The 21,340-nt window shown below is 36.7% G+C and overlaps 1 protein-coding gene and 1 long non-coding RNA gene across 4 annotated transcripts; both read right to left on the bottom strand.

The window, feature by feature from the left end:
* Positions 1-4,757: 4,757 nt before the first annotated feature.
* Positions 4,758-8,214, bottom strand: LOC147517505 (U1 small nuclear ribonucleoprotein C-like). Of its 3 annotated transcripts, none has more exons than XR_015211461.1 (3): positions 7,812-8,214; positions 5,181-5,723; positions 4,758-5,061 (listed from the first exon to the last, which is right to left on the bottom strand). XR_015211461.1 is itself a non-coding variant. In XM_086589672.1 (3 exons), exons 1-2 carry the CDS (start codon positions 7,867-7,869, stop codon positions 5,380-5,382), a joined length of 402 nt encoding a protein of 133 aa, XP_086445798.1. In that variant the 5' UTR covers positions 7,870-8,203; the 3' UTR covers positions 4,758-5,061; positions 5,367-5,379. The 3 variants fall into 3 exon arrangements, 2 of the variants coding, with proteins under 2 accessions (XP_086445798.1, XP_086445797.1); XM_086589672.1 differs by having other exon boundaries at positions 5,367-5,723; positions 7,812-8,203; XM_086589671.1 differs by having other exon boundaries at positions 4,758-5,723.
* Positions 8,215-10,319: 2,105 nt separating this feature from the next.
* LOC147517504 (uncharacterized) lies at positions 10,320-11,092 on the bottom strand. Its single transcript, XR_015211462.1, has 2 exons — positions 10,850-11,092; positions 10,320-10,720 (listed from the first exon to the last, which is right to left on the bottom strand). It is a non-coding gene; the product is annotated as an uncharacterized LOC147517504 (long non-coding RNA).
* Positions 11,093-21,340: the final 10,248 nt, after the last annotated feature.

Here is a 21,340-nt window from a genome sequence, read left to right as displayed (position 1 = left end):
TGCCTTCGAACTCTGTGATTGTGGGTATTGAGTCTGAAACATAAGGAGTGTTTATCTTTCTTCAATTCTCCAGAGCCCGTACAAAATACTGTATCAATGTTAGCCTATCTAACAAATCACAGAACCCATTTTGATTAATCAGGTATTGATTGCCGTAACGCTTACGGATTGTATGTTAAATGCTATATCACGTTTGCATAATAACCATTTGAAGGCGTGTACTGGGTACTGGTCAGGAGTCAAGACGTGAGATGCGCCCAAGGTCTTGGTTCGATCCCACCTTCAACGGAGCAAAGGCCGAAGGGAGTTTTAGGGATTAGAACATACAAGTTCTGAAAAAAAAAACACATGAAAATGTGACCGTCCTTTTCGGATTGAACCCTAACTATTACTCCATTTAGGTGGTGCATGAGCTGGTGTGCTTAAAGCAAGGAAACGTACATATTTTTGGGTGAATCCAAAAGTGAGGTCACAGTATGCTCCAAGCAAGTAGATAAACGAATAATTTTATTTTGGGTTATTTAGACTTTGGTACCACTTTTTAAACCGATATTAGGAACAGAGAGGACTCTAGAGGACAAATTGGCCAAAAGAGAAACTCTAGAGGACACGTAATTTTTGTAATCACTTGTAATCACTCACAAGGACTGGGTGGATGAAAGTTCAAGTTTACTCTTGACGCGAAATAAGAACGGCTCGGGTAGATGAAAGGTCAAGTATACCCCTGAAGAAAAAAAAAATGGCCCAACCCAACTGAAACAACCCGGTTATGAACATTGATTGTTCATACCCACAATAGGTATGAACAATGATTATTCATACCTATCCATGTATGAATAATAGCTATGAACATTGATTGTTCATAACTTCAATTATGAACATTAGCTATGAACAATGAGTGTTCATATCTATTTGAGGTATGAACACTCATTGTTCATATTGTTCATACCTATTCATGTATGAACATTGATAAAGTTATGAATATTGATTGTTCATACCCATAATAGGTATGAACATTGATTGTGGCTATGAAAACATGAATCCAAAACAGATATGAACAATAACTATTCATACCCTAAATTATGAACATTAACTATGAACAATAGGTATGAACAAAACAGATATGAACAATAAATGTTCACACTCAAAACAGATATGAACATTGATTGTTCATACCCAAAACATATATGAACAATAAATGTTCATACCCAAAACAGACATGAACATTGATTGTTCATACCCAAAACATATATGAACATTAATTGTTCATACCTACTTAAAAAAAACATGAATCCAAAATAGATATGAATATTGATTGTTCATATCCAAAACATATATGAACAATAAATGTTCATATCCAAAATATATATGAACATTGATTGTTCATATCCAAAACAGATATGAAAAATACGTGTTCATACCAACAAAAAAACATGAACCCAAAGTAAATATAAACAAATAAATGTTTATTTTCAAAACAGATATAAACAATATGTATTCATACTTAAAGTAGGTATGAACAATACGTGTTTAACAGTAAAAAATGAACAATCATTGTTTGATTAACATTACAATTTTAGATGATCTTGGTGGAATCGAACCACCATCACTTTTGGGTATCACTTTTACCCAAATTTGAATAAGGTATTCACATTAGCTATGAACATTGATTGTTCATACTCCAAATTATGAACATTAGCTATGAACAATGAGTGTTCATACCTATTGGAGCTATGAACACTATTTTGTTTGATAATTAGTCTGGTGCCGCCATCTCTAGCTTTGTTTGATAATTAGCCATTGATATTATCGTATAAAAAAGGTTATTCTTCGCAATGAGGTATTATTATCATCTAAAAAGAGTTTGGTTGGTTGGAGAAGAAGGAGTTTTGGCCTTTTGGGTTTTTTCTCTTGTAGTTTTGTTTTATTCACATAAGGGTAAAAGGGAAAATAAAATAAAAAAATTAAAAACCGGGCCAATTTATTTTGTCCTTGAGGGTTATTTTAATTAAAAGACTGGGTCTATAAGTGATTAAAACATGGAATTTGGTTTTGTGAGTGGTTTCTAAAATAGGTTGTCCTCTACCGTGATTTTGGCTCAAAATTGGTCATCTGGACCAATTTCTTGTATTAGGAAATAGTACCAGATTTCAAAAAAATTAGGAAATAGTACCACTTCTATCAGTTGACCGAAGTCAAACTGTTTCAATCTGTTTTGATTTTCATAATGTCCACAATACCCTCAGGGTTTTTTAGACTTTGGTTCTACTTTTTAGACCGATATTAGGAAATAGTACCACTTTTGTCAATTGACCAAGTTGACCGAAGTCGTACTGTTCACAAAACATGCATGCCCGAGTTAAATAATTTCACTTCCGGTATTTCGTTCTTTATACTTTCGATATTTATCATGCCAACACTACCAAATGTTCATTCCGAGAGAGATCAGCATCAAGTGGTATTGATGGACTATGGAAGTTCTCCTGCATCATTGAAATATGCAAATCCTCTGAAGGTGTTTCCAGCTCCCTCAAGACCACCAACTATGACTCGCCAGGAAAATCTTGAAAAATTAAAATTGAAAGACAAAGACATGAATACTTACATTGCAAAGCAATTAGAGACATTGACAAAACCTTTGAGGAAATAGTAATCGCAGCGGTCAACAACAGCATGCAAGCAACCATTTCTATCGTTGACATGAAACTTCAAACAGTGAATATGATAATATTCAACACAATTCACATCATACGAAGAGAAGCCCCTCCAAGCCAGACCATGCATATCACTCCGTTTCCCAAATGAAACATGTGTGTATCCTGCTCGATGATCGTGAAGATTTATTGACTCGACGACCTTTTCTAAACCATGCACCAGAATGAAGTCTTGCCCTCCCTGGACTAGATCATAGGCATACAATTCCTTTTTAGGCAAACAGAATATGTATAGACGGTCATCTACAGTAACACTTCCACCCCGGTTCATATAGCAATCCTTTCTTATAGGCAAGATTAGATCATATTTCCATAAATGAGTAGATACATCAAAATAACACTCACAAATGCCATTGTAGAACACAAGAATCTTCTTCTATTTTTCATAAACTACGGGCATACCAACCCTACTCTTTAAAAGGTTAATAACCTTTTCAGAAGGATAAGGTAAACCTTCCCACCTATTCGTAGCCGGATCACGGTTCCCCAATAGAATCGAATACATAAATTTTCCCATCCAAAATAGTCGTTAAAGCCGAAGACTTGCCACCGTACATTGCAGTGCCCACACTCATACTAGCAGTCTTGCCAAAAGAGGGAGTGTCGATGACGGAATATGATGATATTCAGGCAGCTGAGAATCACAGTCAAGACCTCCAATAATATAAACTTTAGAGTTTACTGAAGCACATCTAAATCCATAAAGAAGGAAGCTCCCATAATAAACAAGGGACATATTTAATTTTACTTTTACTACTACTTGTATCAAAGGTTGGATTTAACTCGTACAAGCGGTAATTACCTTTCATAAACACAACAAAGCACACGGTTATCTCCTCCTCCGCTACGTTGCCAGTTGGACAGTTAACTACGCGAGGACGACGTTACTTGGTTTCACTATTTATATTCAATTTTCTCTGCTTCATAAACTTTGATCCTATTCTCAACATCCCAAGTTTTGCTCATAATCTAAACATCTCGTCTTCTTTTGTAACTAAAAGGTTTCTTCTTGATTTAAAAATTCAATTTTTTTGGGAAAAATAAATAAATAGTTCAGAAAGCCCGTGTTCTGGTTGTATCAAGGTTTAGGCCCGGCCCAAAACGATAATACGGCATGTCAATTACACATTTACACGACTACCTTGTCTCTTGATGTTCTGGCCTAAATCTTTTTGTGAAGATGGCAACAGTAGATTCGGAATGAACATTTGGCAGTGTTGGCATGGTAAATATCGAAAGTATAAATGATGAAATACCGAAAGTGAAATTATTTAACTCGGGCATGCATGTTTTGTGAACAGTGCGACTTCGGTCAACTGACAGAAGTGGTACTATTTCCTAATTTTCTTAAAATTTAGTACTATTTTCTAATATCGGTCTAAAAAGTGGTACCAAAGTCTAAAAAACCCTGAGGGTATTGTGGACATTATGAAAATCTGAACAGATTGAAACAGTTTGACTTTGGTCAACTGACAGAAATGGTACTATTTCCTAATTTTTTTGAAATCTGGTATTATTTCCTAATATCAGTATAAAAAGTGGTACCAAAGTCTAAATAACCCTTTTATTTTTGAATGAAAACTCTAACATGCAATTTTGGGACGCAGTTGCTCTTTATATTCTCTCACAAATTGTAATGAAAATTATTTGCTTCGGCCATGGCAACGAATTATGGTAGAACTTAAAAAAGGAACCTCATCTTTGGAGGAGACGCTGTTATGACTGTTGATACTTGTGATGGGGAATCTTTTTCTCTCTTTGTTTTCGTCTTTTTTTCGGGCCCAATTGGATTTCCAGGTGCAATCAGATGACTTTCTCTGCTTTAAGTAGCATAATAGATGATGAAAGCACCGCCACCCATTTACCATTTACTACTGCATTTCTTGACTAGGGAGAATTCCAGGCAGTTGTGAACCTTCCCCGCACAATCTACACTTCTTCAAACTATAGAGAATATAGTGTGCGACTGTATGGTACAATCCTAATAATTTACCATTTACTACTGCATTTCAGTATACAAACACAAGTAAGCAAAACTCATCAAACAACCAAACCAGTGGACATAGTTCCACCAACTAGTCTTGATACCAAAGAGATTGGTGAACCTCTTACCAAATTCACTACTAATAAATGTTACAAAGGATTCTGAGGTTTCTTTAATTACCAGATACATGAAATGAAAATATCAATTAATATATAAGCTTTTAGCTTTTAGACCTGAACAGAAACTGCACCAGCAATGGCATATCTCAACAAGCAATAACTTAACTTCATACATGTCATGTCTTTGACGATAAAGAAAGTGGGGTAGAATAATGCTATAGAAGTTCTTCAAAACCTTGGTCAGCTGCAACACAGCATTAAAACACACAAATCATCACTCAATATCACCAAGAAACAAAAAAGGAAATCAGGGGTGCAGGAATGCAGATGCACCACTAATGGGATATACCCTAGCTACAGTACCTTATAACAGTAAACATATGAATCAGCAGAATTCTTGGGGTATTGTACTCAACTATCATAGTAGTCTGATTGGGGAGAACAATAAATATTAAACCAGGTTTACTCTTACAAGAAACTGGGGACTGCAGAAAGACGTAGCAGTATTCATTCTACCCTCTCTAGACAAAAAGATAAGAGATTGCATACTTGTTTGGTCAAACTAATGATTGGAATCTGAAGCTTGAGAATAAGAATATCCATCCTGTGAAGTGCTATTGGTAGATGAAGCAGTAGTTCCACCTGTAGCTGACCTCTGCAAACCTGGGGTAGCATTATTGTTGTAGCTATCAAAGGCTCCACTGCCTGATGCCGTTGGGTTCCCTTGATATACAGCTTGTGTTACCAGAGAAGGCAAACCATTAGTAACAGCAGTTGAAGTGCCTCCAGGCACTGTTAATGGGGGATTCATTGTAGGTGGTCTTGGCAGACCATTAACTTGCATAGGCATGGGAGGGGCACCAGGCGGGGCTACCATTGGTGGCATCATTGGTCCAGGTCCATAACCTGCCAAAACAAAATAAGGAAATTGATATTTTTATTTTTATTTTTTCTATTTTTGATGTGTAAAAATTTATATATTATCACAATCAAGGGATTACATCAACACTTAAATTATTAGCCAGAAGGAAAATTTTCAGACCAATACTCCACCCATACACCCTTAGAGTGTGTTTGGCAACTGAGACTGGAAACTAATTAGGAATAGAATAGAGTAGGAAACCATTGGAATGGAATCTATTAGAATAGAATTTGATTCCAACTTACAAAATGTGTATTTGGCAAACGTTCAGAAATCATCGGAATTCAATTCCTACTTCAATTAATGTGTTTGGTTGCCGTATAGAATCCTCTAACATACTCCAATTTTTAGTTTATTTCCCCATTTTCGGATTAGAAATAAAAAACCGATTCCCATAGTCTAGGATTCCTTTGGATTAACAGGGGTCTGTCAAAGACTTAATAAAAGGAATTGGAGTCCGTTTAGAATCCAATTCTATTGGATTCTATGTCTCCAAATAGGTCAAAAGTGAGTGGTCCACCAAAGATTCCAGTTAATTCCACTCCTCAAGTCCGATTCCTGGTAAACAAACGCACCCTTAAAGTAAAGAAAGGAAAACCGAAAAAACCAAACCCACCAGAACCCCCAAAATCAGATAAGCAACAAGAACGGGTAAACAATAACAAAGTCAAAGCCTAAACCCCTCGCTGTTCCCGGTTCCACTAACACAAGTCCACTCCAACCCGTAAAAACCAGTCATAGGTACCATGAAGTAATTTTTCTTCACAAGGAACACTTTCCAGGGGCTAAAGAATAAGATGAATACAAATCAGGCTGCAGACAAGCTTGAACCTTTTATCATACACGGACAAGAAGCAACCCTGCTAATAGCAAAACAATAGCGCTCTGCTGATAGTGAACTTATTAAAAAATAAACCAAACTGGGTGATGCTACAAAACTAATTTCTGGATTGGCAAGTGGTTCCATAAGGGAATCCTACTCATACCATTGTCACAGTGACAGTAGCCTGCAATTGCAGTGAAGAGAAGTGTCTTGGTTGGAAAAGCCTTCATCCTTCTCATGGTCAGAATCCCACAACAGAGCAAATCCTCATTTTCACACTTAAATGACCCTCAACGCACAATACTACATAGTTTCAGACTTTCAGTTCTAATTGGAATCACCCTCAATAGCACATTTACTTCAACAGCTTCAGCAAGGCGCTTAAGGTAAACTCCATAAAGCATGGTTTTCATCATCCGCTCAGAGACCGGACACACTGTTTTCCCAAAATCACCTCTCAAAATTAACTCGTGCCATTAGACATTAAACGAAGATGCAATTAAACAGCTAAATTTAAAGTTGACTGTTGTCTTCCAAGTTATAGAACGTTTGCATAACCTTGTCAGATTAGCACTTGCTCATCTTTACTTTACCAAGAGGAAAGAGCAATATAATGTTCAACCTGGAAAATATTTTTGTTAAAAAATGCTAGCCTTTTAAATTGTTGCAATTCAAGACCCACAAAATTGGATAACGGTAATATCTTGCCGTGATCTTTCTAATGACACTGAATAGCAAGAGTGTAAAAATAGTAAAATACAATCTATTACAGATTTATTTCGGTTAGAATTTTCATTTTCACTACGTCATAACTATGTACATCACTTTCAACAGTTTGATGATATTTACATTTTGTTTTTAAGAAAACTCAGAATTAAATCAGAACTAACTAAATTGCCCCTATGTCAACCACAAGTTGGCACTAATAAACCCATAAAGGTACATAGTAAAACATATTCACATCGTTGATCAGGAATTGATGGGACAAAATTTTGAACTGTAACATTTATATTCTCTTCAGCTCTTCTCCGGTAAATTCACTTGTAACAAGCAAAAGAAGACTATATGATAAAAGAGTTCCTTGAAAGGTAAGGAGTGGATCAAGTTGACTTCTAACTCTTGATAAAAACTGGAAAATCCTACGTCATAGTATTCGGAAGGGATAACCAGAAGCAAACTTTTATCTACTTCCCTTATAATTAAATCAGCTAAAAAGTAAATTTACACAAGCAATTAGCAATAGATTTACCTGGAGGAGCAGGTCGCGGCAGAACTGGGGGTCTCATCCCGGGAATTCCAGAATTCATAAGTCCTTGCGTGGTTCCCGGAATTGGAAGGATTGGAAGACGAGGTCTAGGAGGAAACGAAGCAAGATGTTGATTGTAAGCTGCACCGACTTGTTGGAATGCCCAAGATGCTCCTTGATCCTCTGATCAATCAAACTTTGAGTTTGTTGCTCCTCAAATAGATAAAACAAAACAAATTCAAACCAAGTAGTTACGCATATTGAACCTATAACAGTAAATATATTGAAGAAAAGAGTAATTGACTCGTGTCGCAGTAATCACAATAGTACCGAGGCATGTTGCCGGATTCAAATTCAACACAGTCTAGTTTGAGAGTGTTATTATTTGTTTGGGTGTTGTTAGTTTAAAGCCGAGGACCCCGGGTGTGTGTGATAATTGTTCAAATTGGGCCTTGTACAGCCCAATGGTGTAAATCCAATAGTACCTCCCTGGCCCAAGACTCAAGAGTCAAGACATGATTTTTGTGGTCTTCATTGTAAGATGATTGTCATTATTGTTACATGAATTTTGAATATAGTTTATTTTGTCATTTTGTAAGATGATTGTCATTGATGTAATTTTGATAGCCCAGGTCACCACTAGTTTGTGCTTCCGCTGTTTGTTGTATTGGTGGCCGGCTTGTTGATTCAAGATAATCTTTAATTGGAGAACCAGTGTTACTTGATCACAAATGCAATTCGGCCAAGAACTCAACTAAGAATATAAATAAAGAGCTAGAAGATAAAAATACTAACTAAGCCCAACTCATAATTTACAATGGAAAGCAAAGATTCAAGTTTAATAACTCAAAATCTTACAAAATCCAATAACCCAACCCTATCAAATTTCAACAAATAACCAAAAAGTCCAGTTTCAATCTTTATCAATCAGTCACAAATATCAATAAATCATGTTTGGAGCATGTCTTCTCAATTCAATTTTACAAGATCGGGAAAAAATCGGTTATCGCCGGAGAATTTCATAAATGGTAAAAAAAAAGACTTTGCAACTGATCCGGATGGAGATGGAGGGAAAATAGAAGGGGGCTGATTGCTATTTGGAAAAGTTATTGAGCAAAGAGTCACCATTTGACTTTGTCAAAAAAACAGGCTTGCCACGTCATTTGGTAGAAATTTGGTAGAATTTACTGGTGCATGTTCTTAGTACGCATTAGGGGTGGGCAATGGGCCGGGTCGGGCTAGCCCGGCCCTAAACATTTAAAGTCTTTAAGATATTAGGGTCGGGTCGGCCCCCTACCCTAAAAAGTCAACATAGGCTGGCCCGGTCGGGTCACAAGTCGAAACCTCAAGCCTCGACCGACGACTAGCCCTCTTTTTAAAGGCTTTAGGTTGAGGCTTTAGAAGGCCTATATATATTTTTTTTTTTACTATATCGGTTTTAAAACTCATTTATATTACAAAAATGTCTAATAATCTACAAACTCAAAGTCCAACCAATCTAAGTAATAATCCTATATAAGTCCAAAATTTAAAATCTTGACATCCACAATCTAATGAATCAAGACATCGAGAGTTGAATTTGTTCTTTCTTTATCTTCAAACCTCACTAAAATTACATTTAACATTGAAATACATAGACAAATAATTATATTATCATTTTAAAGGAAGAAGTATATATATATAAAGAAAAACATAATAGTTTTGGTTAAGGGTCATGGAAGTTGTTAAACTATTTGTAATATCATAAATTATTTTTATAATAGATTCAAACAAATATAATATTACCTTTCTTCTAATTTAAAAGTGATTCAAGCTTTATATATGGAAATGAAAATATTGGCTTTTGAACAAGTGATGGAGAAAGGTTTGAGATTACAAATGTCATTTTTCTGACAAAGGTTGTTTTTTGGTTTCTATGTTACAAATGTCTGTTCTGTATTTTGATTTAATGGTGTGGAAGGAAATCTTTAGTTTTAGACTTGGCTTGGATGTGAATAAAAATATAATTTATAAGTGATAAAAGAAATTAAGAATAATAAGTTATGGACTTTGACTTGATGATCAAAGGAATAAAGTCTTATTTTTATTAAAGGCTAGTGCTTTCATTGTTTCACGTACCGCTAAAGTTGACAAGTTTTGTTATATAAAACAAGTTATTGGAAGTACCCTTGGGTGTAAGTGATAAATTACAAAGGACAATGTTATTTTAATTGAAAATATTTAACAAAGAGTTGAACATTATGGTATGTGTATTTATAGTGAAAGTATGAAAACATGGCGGTTAGGGCTTGGTTAGAACTTGGTTAGGGTTCGGGCCTATGTTTTAGAATCTTAGCCCTAGCCGCCTTACTTTAGAAAGAGCATTAGGGCAGCAGCCCTACCCCTACTAAATCTCAATGAGTTTTAGTTGTGAGGGCTTTATAGGGCTTAGGGTCGGGTCGGTCAGGGCCGGGTTAGGGTCGTTAGGGCCAAATTCCCACCCCTAGTACGCATAGTATTACTCGCAAATGAGACTTGTGACCACCTGAACTGCTTATTTTTCAAGAACGTGTTGGACACACTCTCACACACAAGCTTTGACTGACTCTCTCGATACAATCATTACATTCTTTCCAAGCAAATGAGGTGGCTTCCACGCTAAAGGCCATGAATTATTCCGATATTAACGTATGTCGTATGACGACATGACGTACGTATCTTTCTATCGCAGAAATATAAATGCTAGTTACCCACTTCGCTCGAATAAGGCATTAATGGCTGCATGATCCTGTATCAAATCGCCGCCGCCTTAGTACCATGTTGTTTCGCACCTCCAATTGTCTATGTTTGAACAAAGATTCTGAGGGCGATGAGTATTGTTCGATGTATTTGCTTTTTATTGATGCAACCCCTCTGCCCCGCCAATGTGTTTGCTGTTAAGGTAGAATATAATTGATAAGACCGCGCGAAGTCAATAAACATCAACTACCAAAAGAAAAATCAACTACCATTAAACAAATTCAATTGTGACTTATCCAACGCAACTATGTATATAAGCTTACCCGAGTAGATTACTAGGCCACGGCACAAGGGGAGCAAAGTAATCAGATAGAGACGAACAAGAAAGGTGTTGCGCACTTGAAGCACGAGCAGGATAAGTGGAGCTGCAGTACCTACGACAAAAGCTATAAGTTGATCTTTGCATCAGGTAACGATATATATACATCCCCATAAATAACATCTCTATATGGTATTTTCCCTACTTTGAATAAATGTATAACCCAGCTCCACTACAAGTCTACAACAGGTATGCAACAGCTTTCCCATCGAGATATGTAAGCAAGTTTGACAAGTTTTCACATTACATACATATCTCGAAGCACTTTAACGGCGGATGAAAGATGTTACAAAAGTTTAATCTCTTCAACCGGTTCTATGATTATAAACATAAAATATATGAATCCAGCTCCTCGATCTATAACCGAATTAATTAGTCCAGGGATCAAACCCCTACAACCGTGTTCATCTTTTAGTAGCACTGTGGATCTATGTTGTGTGGATTTTTATAACCAGGTTTTATACATTATACTGCTCCGATCCTGCTGGATACGTATAACTGCATAATTCTCACTAAACTTGCAGCAACTCTCTCCTTAAAATAAATTCAAAATAAATTCAAACCTAATTTTTTGTGGTTATAAAGCACTTATCATAAATATTATGTGTGTGATGATTTTTCCTAATCTAGAAACACAAATATTTTGTTGATGATAAAAAAAACAATGAGAAGTATTGGATCAAGAAGAAGAAGAGATGTAGAAGATGATGAGTTGAACCACGTTCTTTAATGGTTGCCTACGTATCCTGTGAATAGGAATCAAACTCAAAGCGTAGTTCAACTATTCTATTTATAAGAATAGATGAGGTTTCCCAATTAGTGTTTAACTAGGAGACCGCCTCTTGTTAAGTCTCATCTTGACTCTTCTAGAAGCCCCATGTTTCCCAAGTCAAATAGGTCTCTTTTACTGACTTAAACAACGTAAAAAGCGTGTTTAGGTTGAGGAGTAGTAGTTAGAGCTCGAGCCTAGTAGTTGAGCTCGGTTTGGAGTTCATAGTTAGGAGTTGGTTACAACTCTAACTAGTTCCAAAGCCCACGAACTGTTCCTCGACCTAATAGTTGAGTTCCGGATTTGGAGTTCATAGTTAGGAGTTGGTTATACGAACCTACTACTCCAACTAGTTCCAAAGCCCACGAACCTCCTCTTCTTATCTCACTTCCGAACCTAGGAAGTAAGAGGATTTGGACTTGAAGTGTGTTCTGGTACTTTCTACCCACACCAAGACCATATCCGAGCCTTACGAAGATGCCACCACGTGTTACATATCTATTTGCTAAAATATGCACACACAGATGCCCCCCTTTTTTATTCATGGGTTGTGAATCAAACCCTTAAGGAAAAAGGCCGGGTAAAAATGTACGCGACGTCTTATGCCTCGATTTTCTTTGTGGAATGTATCGGCAAAATTTCGCATTACTTCAGTACATGGAATTGTAAATTTGGACCTGCCTACGACCATGCCCCCCTAACCTTGTATATTAAGCCGAACTTGTTTGGCTGGTCCTACCATGCATTGTGATGGTCCGGACTTGGTCATGAGGAACCTGGTGAAATCTAGACATGCAATATATTGTGATGATCCGGACGTGGTCAGATCAACCCGACCCATGTTTCACAAAGATCGGGACTTCTTGGTAGTACATTCCGGAACTAAATTCTGTGAAAGCCGGACTTGACATCACCATGCCCCGAACCTTGTATATTAGGCCAAACCTAGTATATGAGGAGCTAAGCACAAGGAATCGAAATTTGTCAAGTCCGGACATCCCAGGTATTATAAAGATCCGGACTTAGATAGATTTCACCAAATCACCTTGACTCGGAAGTGCAACCCGAAACTGTAAGTGCAACCCGGAATTGGGCCTGGCGGAACTTGAAATGGGCCTTGCGAAATTGAGTTGTTGAACATAACCCAAAAAGATACCCTTCGCTACCTAATTGCTTGAAACCCTTTCTTCCTTCTTCCAAAATTCAAGATTCAACATTGTTCCAACAGCTCCAACAGCTCCCACATATTCAAAATTCCTATTTTCTTTCGGGTTCATGGAATTGAACACAGAATTCACATCTTCAAAACCAACAAAGCATTGATCAGTAATACCACCAACTACTGACAGTTCATGAAACAATCAACTGCAAGGTATCCGAAGTAGTCCGTAACCTCGAACAAACTTCACCAAAACGTGCTTCTAATATCAAACAAATCTGTTTCTCAAACATTGATCGCCATTGACAAGATTGAAGAGTTGTGAGATATCAAAAGAAGGTAAGTAAACCGTCGGTTCTTTTTATTTTCTTTGATTGAAACCCAAAATTTACTTTCAACTGTTTGCTTAGTTTAAATTCTCTTATCTTATTTTCAGCCAATCAATTCGATTTCCATCGGTTAAATTGTTGGTTGTTGGTTGGTATTGTTGTATCGGGTTTTCTAGCGAGGCTACACGCCCGAGTTGATCAAGTCGATGTCGGCGTGTTGCTCTGCGTATACTATGTCTCATCAATCACGGTGAGTTCCATAAGTAGTGGGCGTTGTCGGATACAATTACCCACCACTATAGTTCCGGATGATTCAGTTGTTGAAGCAATAATTGATCTTAGGGGTTCTGAGCGATTATAGATGCTACACCTCGGTTGTGCCCAAAGCTAAAATTCCCACAATAGATTGGAACGCTATTCCTTTTGGGGATATATCTGACTTAGAAAAGATCCGTAATGCATTTTCAATTCGAGGAAATCAACATCGTATATCCACAAACTCATCGACCTTGGGGTGATGAACATCCCTTAATATATCTTGGATTATTGAAAGTCGGACTCCGTCTCCGTTGCCTTCGTTTATGGCAGATGCCCTCGAGTATTTCCAAGTCCGATGTCTCGCCAATTAGTGTCGAGTTCTTTAATTTGCAAGGCAGTTCCGGATTCAGTACTGGGCAGTTCCGGATTCTTCAGTCCACAAAATAGTGTTGGGTTTGTTACTTGACAGAGTAGTACCGAACTTGGACTTTCTGTGTTACTTATTAGCTAGGAAGTGGAGTTCCGAACTTAGGCATGTTCCGAACGTGGAGTTCTAAGCAAGCTAGGAAGTGGTGTTCTGAACTTGGACAAGTTCCGAACGTGGAGTTCCAGACTAGCTAGGAAGTGGAGTTTCGAATTTGGACAAGTTCCGAACGTGGAGTTCCAGACTAGCTAGGAAGTGGAGTTCTGAATTTGGACAAGTTCCGAACGTAGAGTTCTAGACTAGCTAGGAAGTGGAGTTCCGAACTTGGACAAGTTCAGAACGTGGAGTTCCAGACTAGCTAGGAAGTGGAGTTCCGAACTTGGACAAGTTCCGAGCGTGGAGTTCCTGACTAGCTAGGAAGTGGAGTTCCGAATTTGGACAAGTTCCGAACGTGGAGTTCTAGACTAGCTAGGAAGTGGAGTTCCGAACTTGGACAAGTTCCGAACGTGGAGTTCCAGACTAGCTAGGAAGTGGAGTTCTGAACTTGGACAAGTTCCGAGCGTGGAGTTCCTGACTAGCTAGGAAGTGGAGTTCCGAACTTGGACAAGTTTCGAACGTGGAGTTCCAGACTTGCTAGGAAGTAGAGTTTCGAACGTGGAGTTCCTAACTAGCTAGGAAGTGGAGTTTTGAACTTGGACAAGTTCTGAACGTGAAGTTCCAGACTAGTTAAGAAGTGGTGTTCTTTTCTCCTTATTTGCATAAATATGTATACACAGATGCCCCACTTTTCTCTTAGACGACGGTTGCACATTCGACCTTTGAGGAAAAATGACAAAAGTGTGAATTATATTTTATACAAATTTGTATTTCGAATCTTAGAAAAACAAGGTTTTGTAGAAAAATAGGGTTTGCCCCTGTGTCAATTCCTGTAAATACCTTTAGTTTTGTTAAGAAATAAGACTTTGTAGAAATATAGGGTGTGCCCCTCAGATTATTTCTGTAAAACCCCAATATAGTGGAAGCATATCCAAATTTGTGAAAATTTTGTCTCTTAGAAGTTGAGAGTAGTGTAACATTACTTGGAAACAATACATGTTAGCATCGAGATTCACCATTGGAGGATCTTTCATGAACATCTTGTTCTGGTTAACTTCAAAGACGCCCTCATAAGGATGAGTTAAAGTGGTAAAGTCCCTATCCCGTGGGGGTAATTTATTACTTCGAACGTGTCACCGATCTTACGTCTCTTGGACTTATCTTGATAGGAATTCATGTCGACTAACTTGTGCTCCATTGTGGTTCCTCGGACTTCCTATCATCATAATGACTAGTAGAGCTCCTACCAATAGGAGCCGGAGGTGACAATCGGTTATCACTCTTTTATGAGAAGATTCCCTATCCAATTGGTCTTCTTCCAGTTATGCATACTTATTGATACTGAACCTGCAACTCTGTCAAGTTAAGTAGGCTTCTTTTCTTCAAAGATATGTATAGACCAAAAATGGGATCTAATCCCTCGATTCTTGACCGAACAACCGACTCGTCCCATCTTGGTTGGTTTCAACCTCGTAGTTCCTCCAAAGATTTTGTGCCTTGAGCTGTGCAAGAGTAGTCGGTTCATTAATTGGAGTTCTCTCGTTGTTGTACCTCGGACTGGACTCTCATAGTTCTCATCTTGATGATAACGCTTTGCGTTCCGGTTCGAGATCGAGTGGAGGAGTTTGCAAAACTGGATCGGGAACCGAGGGATTCCGAGGCAATGAAGGTTCCCTTGAAACTGAAAGTCTTCTTTGTGCCGAGGTTGACCTTAATAGTTGTGGATTCCGAGCAAACACATTCGGACGTCCATCCCTCGTACCTTGAGAACTTGAATACCAAGAGAAGTCAGTTCCGTGAGCTCGAGTGTTGGGTGGGATCCATTCGGATTATAATCCGAATCGGTTGGTCGCTATGATACCCAGCGAAGTAAGGTATATAAGGTGTAGGGACGTAACCCTCACCAGGGTCGAGACTCGGTGGCCGGAACTGCCCCCTCGCGTTTCCATCAGTAGGCAACACTCAAGGAGGTGAACGACCCTCGTGCGGTAGTAGTCTTGTAAGAAACGCAAACGAGCCTCCTGTCGACCACGTTCGGCCATCACAGTATCCATGATGGCTTGGTTAGTTATGGCATATTGGGGAGTATCGTTGTTAGGCTCGTTTTCTTCACGACCCTGTCCAAAACGACGATCTCCTCTACGTTCAGATTGTCTTTGAGAAGTAACATGTGGGTTATTGATCTCGTTATTCCCCTCGTTACTTTGATTCGCATTGGCTCTTGTAGTAACCATGATTTTGAATCAAAGTGAAGAAAAAATATATATATTTTTTTAAAGAACAACAAACCCAAAAAAAATTGGTGGGTAGGAGAACCTAGAACTGAAAAAATTTCGACCAAGAAATCAAATCAATTCTGTATAGTTTTCCCACAGACGGCGCCAATTGTGTGATGATTTTTCCTAATCTAGAAGCACAAATATTTTGTTGATGATCAAAGAACAATGAGAAGTATTGGATCAAGAAGAAGAAGAGATGTAGAAGATGATGAGTTGAACCACGTTCTTTAATGGCTGCCTACGTATCCTGTGAATAGGAATCAAACTCAAAGCGTAGTTCAACTATTCTATTTATAAGAATAGATGAGGTTTCCCAATTAGTGTTTAACTAGGAGACCGCCTCTTGTTAAGTCTCATCTTGACTCTTCTAGAAGCCCCATGTTTCCCAAGTCAAATAGGTCTCTTTTACTGACTTAAACAACAGAAAAACATGTTTAGGTTCGGAGAAGTAGTTAGAGCTCCAAGCCTAGTAGTTGAGCTCCGGATTTGGAGTTCATAGTTAGGAGTTGGTTACAACTCTAACTAGTTCCAAAGCCCACAAACCTGTTCCGGACCTAGTAGTTGAGTTCCGGATTTGGAGTTCATAGTTAGGAGTTGGTTATACGAACCTACTACTCCAACTAGTTCCAAAGCCCACGAACCTCCTCTTCTTATCTCACTTCCGAACCTAGGAAGTAAGAGGATTTGGACTTGAAGTGTGTTCTGGTACTTTCTACCCACACCAAGACCATATCCGAGCCTTACGAAGATGCCACCACGTGTTACATATCTATTTGCTAAAATATGCACACACATTATGTATACAAAATTTCAATTCATTTGAAAATCTCTAACATAAATAAAATTATTATTGTCTTTAAAAAGAAATCTAACTGTCTAAAAATGTTGAGTTTTTGCAATCATTTTTTGCCAATGTTAGAGATTTCCAAATGAACTAAAATTGTATATTATATCTACAAAATATTAGTGTTGAATTCATTTTCCAGGTCAAATTTTATTTATGTACTTATTTAAAGTTAACTTAAGTAAGTACTTTTTAGAAAATGACTTATAGTGTAAATAAAATTTCATTTACAAAATGAATTCAAACTTAATTTTTTGTGGTTATGAAACACTTACCATAAATATCATCCCTACAAAATTTAAGTTCATTTGGAAATCTCTAATATAGATAAAAATTATTGGTATATTTAAAAATAAATCTAACGGTCTAGAAATGTTGAGTTTTTGCAATCATTTTTTGTCAGTATTAGATGTTTTCAAATGAACTGAAATTTTGTGAAGCTGATATTTATGATAAGTATATTGTATCCACAAAAAAATAGTGTTGAATTTATTTCTTAGGTGAAGTTTTATTAATTAGCTACTTTTTAGAGACGGAATATATATACACTAAAAAATTTTCACAAAAAATAATGTTAAAATTGTGTGGAGATGATCTTTATGGCGAGTACTTCATAACTACAAAAAATTATAAAGTAGTTACTTAAGTTAACTTAAAATAAGTACGTAGGTAAAATTTCACCTATAAAATAAATTCAAACCTAATTTTTTGTGGTTATGAAGCACTCACCATAAAAGTCATCTTCACAAAATTTTAGTTTATTTGGAAACCTCTAACATAGATAAAAATTATTGTAATATTTAAAAATAAATCTAACGGTCTAGAAATGTCGAGTTTTTGTAATAATATTTTGCCAATGTTGGAGGTTTCCAAATGAGTTGAAATTTTATGGAGATGATTTTCACAAAACATTGGGATTGAATTCATTTTCTATGTGAAGTTTTACTTACATACTTATCAAGTAGCTACTTTTTAGAGAATATATATATAGGAGATGGTTATATGAACTCCATTTAAAATGACTCTAAAAAAACTTCACCACTAAATATATTGAATTAGAAGCTAATTTTTTGTGTAGATGTTCTCCATACAATATAGATCATCCTCACAAAAAATCAATTCATTTGAAGATGTACAATCTCGTCAAAAATCGTTTATAATGTTATGAAGTTATCCAACGGCCCATATTATTTTAATTTTGGTACAACTTTTGACAATGTTAAACGTATTCGATTGAGCTGATTTTTTGTGGGAGTGTTCTCCATCATGTGATGTATATCCTCACAAAAAATTAGATCTCAATTCATCTTGTAAGTCCACTATTATAAGTGGAGTAACTTTGGAGTCATTTTAAATGGAGTTCATATAACCATCCCTGTATATATATATATATATATATATAGCTAGGAATCATTTGCATGTGGGGCACTTGGATACATAACCGGAAAAAAAATTGATTTGCTTAACCATACACAAGTAATACAACCAATAAAAACTTGATTATTAGGTCACAAAACGACTAATTAAGGATTATATTTTTAACGCCTAAGCCACATAGTATTACATTTTCGTTGAAAAGATTTGGAAATTTTATAAGAATACCGCTCCCTTTCTTTTCTAGTGTTATTTTTTTTTTCTAAATATAAAATACATATAAATATATTATACCAAGAACCTTAACTCTGTAGACATGTTTCACTTGAAATCCTTACATGTAATAAATTGACAATAGTGCAAAATTGATTATGTAAAAACAACATGGTTAAAACTAAGTTTGAGTACTTGTACAGTTGTCCCAGATAGTTATATCCACTTTTTAATTGAGTAATTGTGATTTGAATAATAAACACTGGTAAGAAGTGGCCAGTCACTATAATAATAAAATTATTTTTTCCCTCAAGTTCAGGGTACGTGCCCCATGTAACCTCCATGTGGTTCCGCCACTGGTATTAATTAAATATAGAAATATCTCTACTACTTATAAACAACATGGGCGAGTGAACTGATGAAGCTGTCTATTGGTTATGCCCTTCATGTTTTCTTGACACATGTTCATTTCAACTGTTTTGTTTTTTGTTTTTTTGTTTTATGTTGGCCCACAAGAAAAAAAATAGGTAAGGAAGAGAGTCAGATAGACCATATAAGAAGAAAGAGAGCGATGTGGGAACCACATGCCCAAAACTAGTATTTTTTAATGATTTATAAGTTATACGGTTTGGTTTCTACTAAGGGTGGGTGCAATGGCTTCTCATTCTCTCAAAATTGGTGGGAGTTGTTGTGGTTTTTTCTCTTTATCCGTATTTAACTCTCTCTATATATATAGAATGTTATCGAGGAATGGAGAATGCATTCTATGCGAGTTGAAATGGCGTGGTTTGTAAAAACCTAAATTGCGCCACTTGAAGTGGCGTGGAATGTAAAAACAATTTCATACGGCGCCATTTGAAGTGGAATGGTTTGCAAAGTGTCCCCCACCAAACTGATTTTGAAATACAATTTCATACGGCGCTGGTCGAAGTGGCATTGAAAAACACGTGGGTTTCAAACCACGCTAGTTCAAGTGGCGTAGGATTGTTCAAACTATTGATTCAGCGAAACATCCGCTCTATCTGTATAACACTATTTTTTGGAGGAATATAGATGCATAATACATAGCCATTGGACTCAACAAAAGTTTAGATATATATATATATATATATATATATATAAACTGAAGACCGAACCGAATACGCTAGTTCTTAATTTCAAGACCCATAAACCAAACGAAGGCTATCATATCATAACCCATAAAAACTCTCCGATTTTGGTTCGGTTTCACGTTCTGGTTCTTTGGTGAACAGCCTTGAAGCCCCTGAATGCTAAGGGGTTATTTGTTTTTTTGGGTTAAGTTATAAGATGATCTTATAAGACAATGTGTTATAAGAGTGTCTTATAAGATGGTCTTATAAAGTGGTTTGTTTTTTATTTTAAGTTCCTCTTATAAGCACTTGTAAAAATAGAAAAAACAAATACATGACATCTTATAGATGGTTATTTGACAAATATAACCCTACTTTACATCACATTTAACTTGAATAGATTAATTTGAAACAAACGTATAATTTGATTTTCGATTTCAAATCAATTTTGATAATTAGAATATCAATTTTAGGAAACTACCTTAATTGGCGGTGGTGGTGGTAGTGGTCTTAATAGTACGGTGGTGGTGGTAGTGGAGGTGATGATATTGGTTTTAATAGCACGGTGATGGTGGTGGTAGTAGAAATGGTGGATGTCTTAATAACACGGTGGTGATAGTCTTAATAGTATGGTGGTGGTGGTAGTAGAGGTGATGATATTGGTTTTAATAGCACGATGGTAGTGGAAGTGGTGATGATTTTAATAGCATGGTGGTGGTGGTGGTGATAGTCTTAATAATACAGTGGTAGTGGTGGTGGAGGTGATGATGGTGGTGGTGATAGTCTTAATAGTACAGTGGTAGTGGTGGTGGAGGTGATGATGGTGATGGTGGATGTGATGATGGTGGTGGTGGTAGTCTTAATAGTACGGTGATAGTGGTGGTGGTGATGGTGGTGGTGGTAGTGGCGGCAGTGGTGGTAGTGATTTTAATAGTTTGGTGGTGGTGGTGGTAGGCGGTGGTGGCTAAGGCAATGAAGTTATTTGGAGAATAAGATAATGAAAAGAGAAAAAGATAAAAATGAGGCTAGGGGTATATAGATGAGGGTGTTTGAGTTATTTTTCAAGTTATAAGACTTATAGAATTGAAATAGATCTAATTTTAGAGCCTCTTATAAGACATTTCTAGTATAATGTCTTTTATAAAAGGCAAAAAACAAACAAAAAAAATATCTAAAATCACTAGGCCACATATTATAAGAGGTTATAAGAGCTCAAAGTCTTATAAGAGACAAAAACAAATGCCCCAAGTGTCTAGTATTAGTCAAGTATTTTACCAATTAATAAATTCCCGCAAGAGACTATTCCTCGACAAATTTAAGGTAGAATGTTCAACAACCTTGTTGAGAAACTCATTTCCAGGCGTCTCTGCTGAGATTACACATGCCATGCACATGCAAATGCAAGCGTGCAGCAATGGAACTAAAAGTTTTGTGACTCCTCTACAGTCTACACCACTATATTATTATATATTTCTTCTCCTAATAATTTTAAACTCAGTATTTTCTTTACCTACTACTAATTAAATTAATAGTTAGTGTGGCTAACACTTGTCATTGTAGCTTAATTATTAAAACAACTATAATTCCTTTATTTCGCAG

The sequence above is a fragment of the Coptis chinensis genome, chromosome 2 (genome assembly GCF_015680905.1).
Source record: "Coptis chinensis isolate HL-2020 chromosome 2, ASM1568090v1, whole genome shotgun sequence".
Classification (NCBI taxonomy): Eukaryota; Viridiplantae; Streptophyta; class Magnoliopsida; order Ranunculales; family Ranunculaceae; genus Coptis; species Coptis chinensis.
Note: the sequence above shows the minus strand (reverse complement) of the source record. Positions and strands in the feature narration are given on the sequence as shown.